Raw genomic sequence first — 11,193 nt, forward strand, 5'->3', positions numbered from 1 at the left:
AGTACCACTCGAACTTTTTCTGTCAATTTTGCAACCAACAAAATCAGCATTGGACTAGACCAATGGCTTACCTAAGTTTGGTGTCCCAAGTAGATAACGAAATATTCTTTTCACTACCACTAAGTGAGATTCACTAAGATCGGATTGAAATCTAGCACATAGGCATACCAAGAACATTATATTTGGTCTACTACCTGAAAGGTAAAGTATGGATCATATCATACTTTTATATAATTTTTTATCTAGTCCGAGTCAAGTTTTAAAGATGAACTCATGGGTGTGCTAATTGACTTAAGATTTTCAATGTTGAATCTCTTAAGCAATCTCTTAGTGTACTTGGACTGATTTATAAATTTGCCATTTTTGGTTTGCATTACTTGAAGTCCAAGGAAGAATGTGAGTTCACCCATTAAACTCATTTCAAAATCATTCTTCATTACACAAGAAAAATTCTTGACATTGAGAAGGATTTGTAGAACTAAATATGATATCATCCACATAAATTTGAACGACAATCCAGTTATCATGGTTCTTATTAATCGTAGGTTGACCCCGGTGTTGTTTTTTATGATAACAAAACTTAATTGTTCTAACAACTTGAAATCTGAGTATTTCAAATACTTCATCTTCAAGAGTAAATGCATCTCAAAGTCTAAAGCTTCAAAATAATTAAGCCTTACTCAAGACCTCAAACACCATTGAAAGACGTCTCCCAAAGAAGCACCCACAAGAAGAAGATAACAAGAAGACAAGAGTTTTAAGTGTGATAGTCAAATGTCCAAACTCAATCACTTTATGTAAGAAAGTATTCTAAACTATCTTTTTTAAGTATAAATGTGAAATCAGACCTTTAGGTCATAATTTGCATATAGACAAGTTTAAGAACATCATAAATATCATTTAGAACATGCTAGAGCACTTTGAGAAAAATATTTTCATGCTTTAAAAGTTAAAATTTTTGAACTAGCATTGGAATGATCGATCATCCAGAACTGTGCATGCCAGAAATATAAAGCATAGTCGATCAACCATAATCGATTGATCGATCATCCAGAACATGGCCATTTCATTCGATAAAGCATGATCAATCATCTCACTTGGATTGATTGATCATTGTTAAATTTCTGGAAAACATAAAAACTTCATTAACTTGTTGTAATTTGATTACATAAGCCTCTATTTATAATAGAGTAAATAAATAGAATCTTATTATAATTAATCTACTCTTATCCCAATTATACCTAAAGTTAACACTAAAAAGATAAGTCCTAGAACAATTGAATAACTGAACATAAATAGAAGACTAACAAAACTAAAACAGTTTTAACTACGACTCTTCTGTGAGACCTCCTTCCATGAGACTCTTATTAGATTCCACCATAATAACTCTGGCTCTATGAGAATTCTTATTGTGAGAGTCATGTAAGACTTCCATGCCTGCTCTTTAACAGTCGAGCTTTTGCAATGAAAAGATTTTTTGTCTTCAATTTTCATTGGCTAAAACGGTTTCATAGATGTTAAATCTTTAACATTTGTTCTCCCCCTTTCTTGAATATTTTAGTAAAAAAAAATTTACCACAACATGTGGAACAGAATACCTCTTTATTGTACGTTTTCATCTACTTTTCCCCCTCAAGTTGGAGGAAAAAAAATGACATATAAACCCAACTTGGATAAAACACAATGTGGGAGAAGAAAATCACTTCTAGCCGTATCACAAATCTCCATACACTAGTCAAAACGGACATAGTCTAAAACACACTCCTCTCGATTTTAAAAGCGAAAAAATTACCCAACTTTAGGGTTTAACAAAGAGAGTACTCATACTTTAAAGGTGGCCCAAACACAAATCACCTCTTGGGTGAAGAACAAAAGATTTGATTCAAGTTGGATATTGAGTTTACTTACATGATGCATTTTGAAAATAATATAAATTTTAATAAGAAAAAAGAGAAAAAATTATTGTTTTTGTTGTATGAGGTCAATTTGATTATATAAATGTTGTTAGAGGTCAATTTGTTATAGGTTTTATATAGTTTTAAATTTATTATCTTCCATCTCCACCCTAAAAACTATGCATCCAAGGATTGGAATGAGGTTAGACTTCTGGGATGTGTTTTTAAAAACCAGATCCAAATCCAAACCATGGGCAATCCAAATATGATGCGGTAGCGGACGATTAAAACCTGGAGAAGGGACCAAAGCTCTGGATTCTGTGAAGATTCGTGTAGCTAAATTCGGCGATCCCCATGGCCTTTCTGACTTCTCCAGTCTTGATAGTTAATTCCGACTCTTCGCTTGTGGTATGCGTATATGCAGTCGTTATCCTGTTCGTTCAGCCGGCGAGCGGGAGGTGACTTGGATCGCAGCTCGTCTGCGGACTGCTGAGGGCGGGAATAGAGACTGCCAGAATGTGGAGGGAGCAGCGTGGAAACACAGGTCGATTAGTATTTTCAGTGGGTCAAAGTTTGGTATTCCGCTAAATCAGATCCATCGTCGCTCCGTCCTATAAAACCCTAGAGGAAAATCGGGACCCTTGTGCGCTTGCTCAGACAGCAAAACATATGCATCCTTGGAAAATTCGTTCATGAAATCCATAGAAGGAGGAGGTGCAGAATTTAATCCGTGATTTTGAACAGTAATCTGAAGAGATTCCCTCTTTCAGAAATTCAAAATTTTAAACCCTCGATTGCAGAATTGCGGTAGAAACCCGCTTTCAGAAATTCGATAGATAGTTAGTTAAGCAAAAGAACATCAGGTTTGGCAGAAGAACGAGATTTTAGCTTTCGGTTCATTCTTCTCCGTCCTGTCCAGCTTTCCCTACATAAACACTATTGGAAGAACTGTATCTCAACAAAAAGATAAAAGCTAAACAAATAGATGAGGATAACGATTATGGAAGATAATCCAGGATATAACAAAATCTGTTCAAATTTAAATATTTTTCAAATATTTGTAACAGATATATCTTATCTACAAAACACCTATAAATATAACTGCACGTAGTACTCCAAAATCAAGAAAGGAAAACATTTTTCTATCTATCTTGTTTTACTTTTACAAACACGTAGAGAAAGAGAAAAGCCGAGTACTATGGATCCATCTCTCCTTCTAATGCTGTCGAACCTTCTCCACCTCCAAAATCATCTCGATCCCTCCGGCTCCATCCTCTCATCTCCGACATCCGTTCATCTATCCTCCTCTTGTGGGGTACCTCTTCTCTTCTTCACTCTTGCCTCTGTACTTTTCTATGCCTCCCTCCTTCGTTCCTCTTCTTCTCTAACTTCGTCCTCATCCTCTTCTCCACCTCGCCTCCTCTCCCTTGACCCAACTTCACGCGACGCCAACTATCAAGAATCATACTCCGTCTCTTATCCGGTGTTCTCCTCACTCTTGGACCTCATCCGCCCTTATTTCCTCCGAGATAATATCTCCCTCTCCAAAAGACCGGTCTGTTAGCGAATGCGCAGTATGCATATTAAAGACAAGTCATTCCAACACTCGCCTGCACAGGGAACACCCGTGTACAAATGCAAATGCACAAACCCACCTATACGGGGACGGCCAAAGACAAAGTCCCACCTATGCGGGGACGAAACAAACGGGGGGAGCGGGACTCGAACTCGAGACCACCTGTTTTGATACCATGTTACTAGCTATTGCACCAAAAGACCGATCTGTTAGTGAATGCGCAGCATGCATATTAAAGACAAGTCATTCCAACACTTGTATCCAAAATTACCAACATGGTTACCCGTCTTCCCGCCACTAAAGTCTGTTAAGCACCTAGCCAATACTACCCAACAAACCGGCCTGTTAGGAGCGGAAGACATAGGTACTTAAACCAGGACCATAACATCACACCCCACCTTAGTGAGCCGACGTCCACGACAGTTCACTCTAGCGACGGCCTACTCTAGCGACACTGGCCAAACCCGTTCTGCACGCCTACCAATAATTTTAATCTGGCCTCTAGGTCGCCCCCTCCGGGATTCGAACGTGTGACGTGGGAGCCCGCTCTGATACCAACTGTTAAGCACCTAGCCAATGTTACCCAAAAGACCGGCCTGTTAGGAGCGAAAGACATAGGTATTTAACCCATGACCATAACAAAGTCTTCCCGGAGTATGTGAGAATAACTTATTGATGAGGAAGTAGATAATAGTGTAGGAGGAAGATTTGAATTTTTTTTTTCTGTTATTTTTTGACAACTCATAATCTGGGAAAGCATGGTTGAATTTGAATGTGGATTAAGGCTTCTGAGTAAATGTATGCATGTGTCACAACAATTAAGAGATTTTTTTAATGTTGATTACACATGCACACAGCCCCTCGTCCCCTTGTGAAACTTGCACCTAAGACCTCACATCGGAAACACCCCCAATATAACAAATGAACCAAAGGCCCAAGCCACGGAAGAAAAGGATTATAGCTGAATTATATAATGAGCTTATGGGATGATTTTGCAGGATGATAAATTATTGTGGTGAATGAATAACTTTCTCAGTGTTATGAGCATGTTATTTTTTACATGATGCAGTGTAAACTCAGAGCTGAGCTTTTATATACGCTGTTGCGACTATACTGATAAGTTCTTCCATTTTGAATGATGTTACTTTTAAAGAAATGCTGAAACTTAAGATTAATTTGCATAGCTCTGTTCAATATCATTGACTGTGGGGGAGGAAGACATTTTGGAAGACATTTTGGAAAGCATGGTAGTAGATGAATCACAGAGATGCTGATGATGCTCTCTCTCTCTGATGTTACTTTTTAAGGAATGCTAGAAATACTTTATTTATTTATTTAAGTATGCCCTGATCCTAATATATAATGGAATCAAATGGTTGAAACTTAAGATTAATTTGCATAGCTCTATTCAATATCATTGATTGTGGGGGAGGAAGACATTTTGGAAAGCATGGTAGCAGATGAATCACAGAGATGCTTATGAGACTCTCTCTCTCTCTCTCTGATGTTACTTTTTAAGGAATGCTAGAAATACTTTTTTATTATTTAAGTATGCCCCGATCCTAATATGTATAATGGAATCAAATGGTTGAAACTTAAGATTAATTTGCATAGCTCCGTTCAATATCATTGACTGTGGGGGAGGAAGACATTTTGAAAAGCATGGTAGCAAATGGTTGAAACTTAAGATTAATTTATTATTTTGGAGATGCTTATGAGACTCTCTCTCTCTCTCTCTCTCTCTCTCTCTCTCTCTCTCTCTCTCTCTCAAGCTCAAATTGATTTCTCCTAGAAAAAGTGCAGTCGGCTTTGCTATTGTTAGATTTGAAATCGCCAACATTCAAAGAACCTGCAAATGTCACAAATTTCTTGGAAACATGAGTCAAATGCCAGGCTAAGGGTGCTGAACAGATGACAAGATGAAAATAATTGTTGGCTGTTCTATCTAATGATCCAAGATGAGGTGCCTGAAACCTGAAAGATTTATGTTCCTTTGGGTTTCTTTTTGTTTACTGTTTATTTTCATTATGTTCTTTTTCCAGTGAAAAACTGTATTGAGTCATTGGTAGTTAATTTTCTCGCCTGGAATTAATTTCTCTGATTGCATTTTCCTCCAACCAATCTCTTTGTCACAGTTATCCAAATAAGGAGTGCAATTCCAAGAATATTTTGTCTTATCCATGTCGTGGTATTTCTATCCAAAAGCTTGTTAGTGCACAATTGGTTTGGACTTATGACTGTGTCATAAAATTAATAAAACAAAAACATATGATTAAATACAGTTATGGGATTGGGGAGTGACTATTGGGTGACTAATGATGGGTCACTATTGGATTGGTTCATTTTGTTAACAAGTCATTCAGAATCGATATAATCCACTAGGAACAAACTTCTACCATTTGTGCTTTTGATGGGCAAATTGGGTTTTGACAAATATCACCATGTTTATCTCAGGAGCTAAAAATAAGGTTTCCTATATTAGTGACACATTCTATGAAGTTCAAATATACTGATAAATACAGAGTGACAGTGGTATCAATGTTGTGAACCTGAACAACAAACTGGAAGAAGGGAATGATATAAAATCAAGCAGACTGGAACCAAACTTCTATGCCATTAAAAAATAGACTTATCATGGACTGTTTGGTACTTGGCTGTCTTAAATATGGCCTAAAAGAAGACATTATCTGGCTGAGTCTCTTTGACGCCTCAATCATTGGTTTCCAACGTTGCGAGAATTGCTGGAATTCACTGGTAAAATCATGGCCGGTTGGAGAAGCAGCTTTAGTTGTTGTTTGATACCGAGACTCTTACCAGAGAAATTAGCTCTTTACTACATTATTCATTACCAGAAGATAACTGGGTTCTAAAGTAATTTTTCTTCTCGGATGAATCCAAAACTATTAAACCTTGATACTGACTCTATTGCATCCCCATCAGCCTCTCACAGTCCAATTCGATGGAACCCATCGAGAAGGACAATTTTCAACCACCTTTCCAGCATATTATGATTGGGCCACTGAACTGACGAAGCGTCACCAGACCAGAGTTTCCATTGTTAAGAAATTTCTAACCAGATTTAACAGGAAACAAAATAACAACACTGTTTTAACGTGGTTCGCCCAATTCTGGCTACGTCTATAGATGATTGCTGCATTTATTTTATCATAGGAAGAAAAATTTCACAGTGTTTACAACATTCTCAAATCACAACCCATAAGTCAATCTAGCACCGCAGATAACAGAAGGACAGATTTGCGAAAATCTAGTAGAGATCAATAAAGAAAATAGTGAAACCTGTATGGAGATCCTGGTAGTTCCCCGAGCCTTGCCGACGCCCAAACACCTCAAAGTAAAAGCAAACTAGACAGAGCCTCTACACTTCCTCTCTCGACTACCAGAGAAAAAATGAGGACTGCAAAGATGCAGATCTCCCGAACCCGGACACACCGAGGTGTTTCTTCTTTCTCTTCTCTGCTCTCTCCCTCAACACTGAGGATACACCGAGGTATTTCTTCCCCCCTTTCTCTTCTCGACTCTCTCCCTCTACGCTGAGGTTGGAGACGCCGAACAGAAAAAATTTATTGAGGCAAAGACCCTTAATTTTTTTTTGCTTGAGTACAGCATATGCCAAAGAAAAAAATGTCCTTCGTGTCCTATCAACCCATATCTCTCTGACACAGCCCATGTCTCCTTTGACAATTGGAATCAAAGCAAAAAAGAGTACCAAATTTTTATTTTATACTAATCATATATGATGGAGAGGGATGAGATTGGTCCTATTTGAAAAACCAGGTCAAGCTCTGCCATAATATCTAGTCTGAGTTGATGTGGCCAATCTGAACACCACTCATGTTGGAATGCAAAGGTTGAATCTTTTCTTGAGTTTTTGGAAAAGTTGGAAAAGGTGAGGGTCAAACTTAGAGGCTCGTTGGTTTGTTGGAGAAACATTTTATGAATCAAGGGTGTCAGGTAGAATTTTTAGTTGAATCTTGTCTGACTAAAGTGTTTGTATTTGGCTCTGCTACTATGGAATGGCTACCATGTCAGAGTCACTTGAGACGATTTCTCGGAGCACAAACAACTCTACCCTTGAAATAAAAAACTAAAAATAAAAAATTGAAGGGGAGAAACCTTACCTATATAGACTCGGTTGAGTACGTACATTGGAGCCTTTGAAGCACCATTTGTAGTGGACATAGTGGTTGTGCTGACTTGTGGAACGTCAATAGTAATTTGGAGTTGAGTGACAGTGAGAAGGTAGTCTGAGATTTTATTTTATTTTTCGCACGTGTGAGAATCACACATGGGGTTCACACGGACGACATGCGTGTGTCTGGTTGCTTCCTTTGGTGGGGTCGGGAGCGAAGTCTCAATGGAACTGTTGGTGGGAGGCGTCAGAAGGACATGTCGGTGGTTCAGTTGTGATTGTCAGCGGCTTTTAGATGTTCTACCGGAGTTGGGGGGATGGTGAAGAGTCGGGAGTCGTAGAGAGTGAGAGACAAAGAGGGTAGTTGTAGGACGATGTAAACCTGTTCCGGTGGTTGAGCTACTGTCGTTGGCGGTGCCTGGAGGCTTTGTCGGAGCTCAACTTATACTTGGCTGAGCGTGTGGCACAAAGAGGAATTTCCAGGGGGGTTACGAGGGTGAGGTGAAGGACAAGAGAAAAAAAATCAGAATGGCAAAATGCAATTGCTCTGATACCATGTAAGATGAAGAACTGAACCACAATCCTTTCATTAATTAAGAGTGGTTATACTTTTTATAATCAAAAAATATAACCTTTACATGTGGAGATAATTACAGCATGATCTTTATTTGGCCGAGTGTGTGGCATAGAGAGGAATTTCCAGGGGGGTTACAGGAGCAAGGCAAAAGACAAGAGAAAAAAAAAATTCAAGATGGCAAAATGCAACTGCTCTGATAACATGTGAGATGAACAACTGAACCACGATCCTTTCATTGATTAAGAGTCGTTATACTTTTTAGAATCCGAAAAGATAAGTTTTATATGTGGAGATAATTACAATATAAGATAAATATCATATAATTTTATTCAATAATTGAAACGATTATCTTAATCCCTTATTAGATACTACCTTCTTGTTCCTTATAGGTAGATAGAGAGTGTGGGGGTCCTCCCCTTCCCCCTGGATTTCCTTTTTTTAGGCAAAAGAAGGAATAGCTCTGTACGGTTGCCAAGAAAGTAGAGTTTTTCCTCATCTGTCACGGAGAAGGAGACCTCTACTAGTCTCTTGTCTTCTCTCTTTAGGTGGGGGAAGAGAGAGAGAGTTGAGACCCAGCGAGGTTGGAACACGTAGTCAAGCTTCTTCCCTTTGGGATCATGACACCATGCGTTGTCGAAAGACCTTTTGGTCGACTGTAATGGTTGTCCCTGACTTTTTGGTGCCTTTTTTTTCTTTCAAATCTACCCACAAATGATTGAGAGTAGAAACTGAAAGATTTGCGAAACTCCTTTTGTTGGAATGAATAATCTTATGATTCCGAATTCACCTGATGATTCTGAATCCAACTGGATGAATACCCCTCCGTGTCTTTGAGGGAGGACAGGACTTCACCCCTGTCCATGCACTTTTCCTTACTTTTCTGTCCATTTCGGGATTATCGATCATCGCTTTCATTAAATAATTTAATGTAAATGAGAAACATCTTTACTTCTTATTTAATTCTGATTGAAAATCATGTATACAAGAAAAAAAACTTTCATGAGTTTATATATTTATAGCAAAGGAGAATCAGATTGACAGATTGAGGGAGGAAAACATTAACAGTAGGATAATACTGATACAACCTATTAGTCTGTAACCAACACAACAAGAAGAGGAGCTGTACCCAGAGGAAAATGGAAGCTAGAATGCCTGATTGTAGGCGCGGAGGTCGATCTCCTGGGTCCATGCACTCTTGTCCTGGACGTGTAAATGCCAGTATGTTTGAGCAATGGCATCAGGGTCCATGGAGATGTCGGCGGAGCTTTGCTCTCCTGAGGATGATCTTTGCAGAGATCTGAAATCACGGCTCAGTTCTGATATCCTTCTTTCTCACTATAGATTTCTATCTGGGGACGAAAGGTTTTGACTAGTTACCTGGGTGCACCAATGATGCTGTCGATGATAACATGAGCGACATGGATTCCCAGTGGTTGGAACTCCTTCGCGAGGCACTGAGAGAGAGCTCTGAGAGCAAATTTGCCGCAACCTTTTTTTGCCAAATGAAATAAACTCTCTTGTATCAATCGGAAATCAGAGATTTTTTTTTGTAGAATGAAATCTGAGTACTCTTACTTAATTCACAGAAACCCGCGATGCCATTAAGTGAAGCTGGTGAACCAGTGAAGAGGATCGTTCCCTTCCCTCTATCAACCATGCCAGGAATAACCTATAACCAACAATAGGGGGAAAAATTACAGAGATAAAGAAGAAGAGAAACTAAGAAGCGAGCTTTTTCTTTAATGGAGAATGGTTCAGCAAGGCACCAACAAAGAAGTTCAAAAAATAAGAGGAAGAATGTGAGGTTTACTTGCTGGGCGCAGTGGAAAGCGCCGGTGGAGGAGACAGCGAGGGCTTTCTGGAAAGACTCGAGTCTGATATCAGCGAATCTGGGGGCATGCCAGGAGGAAGGAGGGCAGGCATTATAGACCAAAACCTCCACAAAGCCTAGGGAGTGAACTCCTTCAAATGCCTCACGAAGACTCCGAGCATCGGAGCAATCGATCCGAATGGCAAACACCTGGGCCTTCTCCTCCCGCGCTATCTCGTCAGCAAATCGCGATAATCGTCCTGCAAAACAAACACCCAGAAATCAGCAAAAGGGTGAAGGAAGCAAACACGGGACGGTTGGAGATACGGGGCTGGTGGGTAAAGTAACCCAAATTTCTGGCGAGAATAGCAACAGTGTAGCCTTCATGAGCGAATTTGTGAGCAATGGAGCGGCCGAGCCTGGGCCCGACTCCAACGACGGCGACGACGCCCTTGGCGACGGTGGAGCTGGACAGAGGGCGCATGTTAGCAGGCAGGCATGGAGGATTGGCAACTCGGCAAGGCGCAAGGGAGGGAAACGGAGCTGCGGCTACTGCTGCTTATAGAGTAGGAGAAGAAGACGTGGAAGCGTGGAGGAACGAAGGAGGGGAGAGTCGAATTCTTAATAGAAATGGATAGTGAGATGGATTTTGGAAATGGGATAGTGACTCCCACTCTCCTACAGCAAGACCGACACTTCCACCGTTACCCATTTACATTTAAGTCGAGATTAGAGGAAGAGAGAGCAAAAAAGAAAGAGCCGATACAGTAATGTTAAAACCATTACAAGGAAGAAGAAGAAGTTTTACAAAGATTAACAAGTTTATTATCAAATTCTTCCATACATGCATATATGCTTTGAAATGCGGAAAGCAGCAGGAAAAGGAGAAAGAACAAAGTACAAAGGTCTCTGAATCTGAGGCGATGATTATAAAACTATAAAGTGCTTCAACGTACTAGCCTCGTTCCTTGATGTTTAACACATTGGATTCGTCCTCTTCTGTAAATTACAAGGTAAAACAGAAGAGATCCTTCAGAAGGGATTTCAACAACTGAGGACCTAAAGTGAGTCTGCTCCTCCCCTTTCTTGGAGCCCCCCACCCCCCCCCCCCCCCCTCGTAAGAAAACAAGTTTGAATCCAGCTACTGGGGAAGAAAGGGTGTCCTGGATGATGACTTCCCCTGCT

The 11,193-nt window shown here is 39.8% G+C and overlaps 1 protein-coding gene across 1 annotated transcript; it reads right to left on the minus strand.

The window, feature by feature from the left end:
- Positions 1–9,184: 9,184 nt before the first annotated feature.
- Positions 9,185–10,859, minus strand: LOC137936283 (uncharacterized). Its single transcript, XM_068780867.1, has 5 exons — positions 10,357–10,859; positions 10,009–10,268; positions 9,774–9,867; positions 9,576–9,687; positions 9,185–9,495 (listed from the first exon to the last, which is right to left on the minus strand). Exons 1-5 carry the CDS (start codon positions 10,490–10,492, stop codon positions 9,342–9,344), a joined length of 756 nt encoding a protein of 251 aa, XP_068636968.1. The 5' UTR covers positions 10,493–10,859; the 3' UTR covers positions 9,185–9,341.
- Positions 10,860–11,193: the final 334 nt, after the last annotated feature.

The sequence above is a fragment of the Aristolochia californica genome, unplaced genomic scaffold (genome assembly GCF_029961685.1).
Source record: "Aristolochia californica isolate CCGP_79_NKW_82.1479 unplaced genomic scaffold, dmAriCali1.0.hap1 SCAF_7, whole genome shotgun sequence".
NCBI classification, from domain to species: domain Eukaryota; kingdom Viridiplantae; phylum Streptophyta; class Magnoliopsida; order Piperales; family Aristolochiaceae; genus Aristolochia; species Aristolochia californica.

What these genes read in the sequence shown, in the direction of transcription:
- LOC137936283 (XM_068780867.1), bottom strand. Translation starts at nt 10,492, where the DNA reads ATGCGCCCTCTGTCCAGCTCCACCGTCGCCAAGGGCGTCGTCGCCGTC. An exon ending in CTTTCCACTGCGCCCAGCAA is followed by an intron (nt 9,868 to 10,008) that starts GTAAACCTCACA and finishes TGTTGGTTATAG; the next exon opens with GTTATTCCTGGCATGGTTGA. An exon ending in AGCATCATTGGTGCACCCAG is followed by an intron (nt 9,496 to 9,575) that starts GTAACTAGTCAA and finishes CCGTGATTTCAG; the next exon opens with ATCTCTGCAAAGATCATCCT.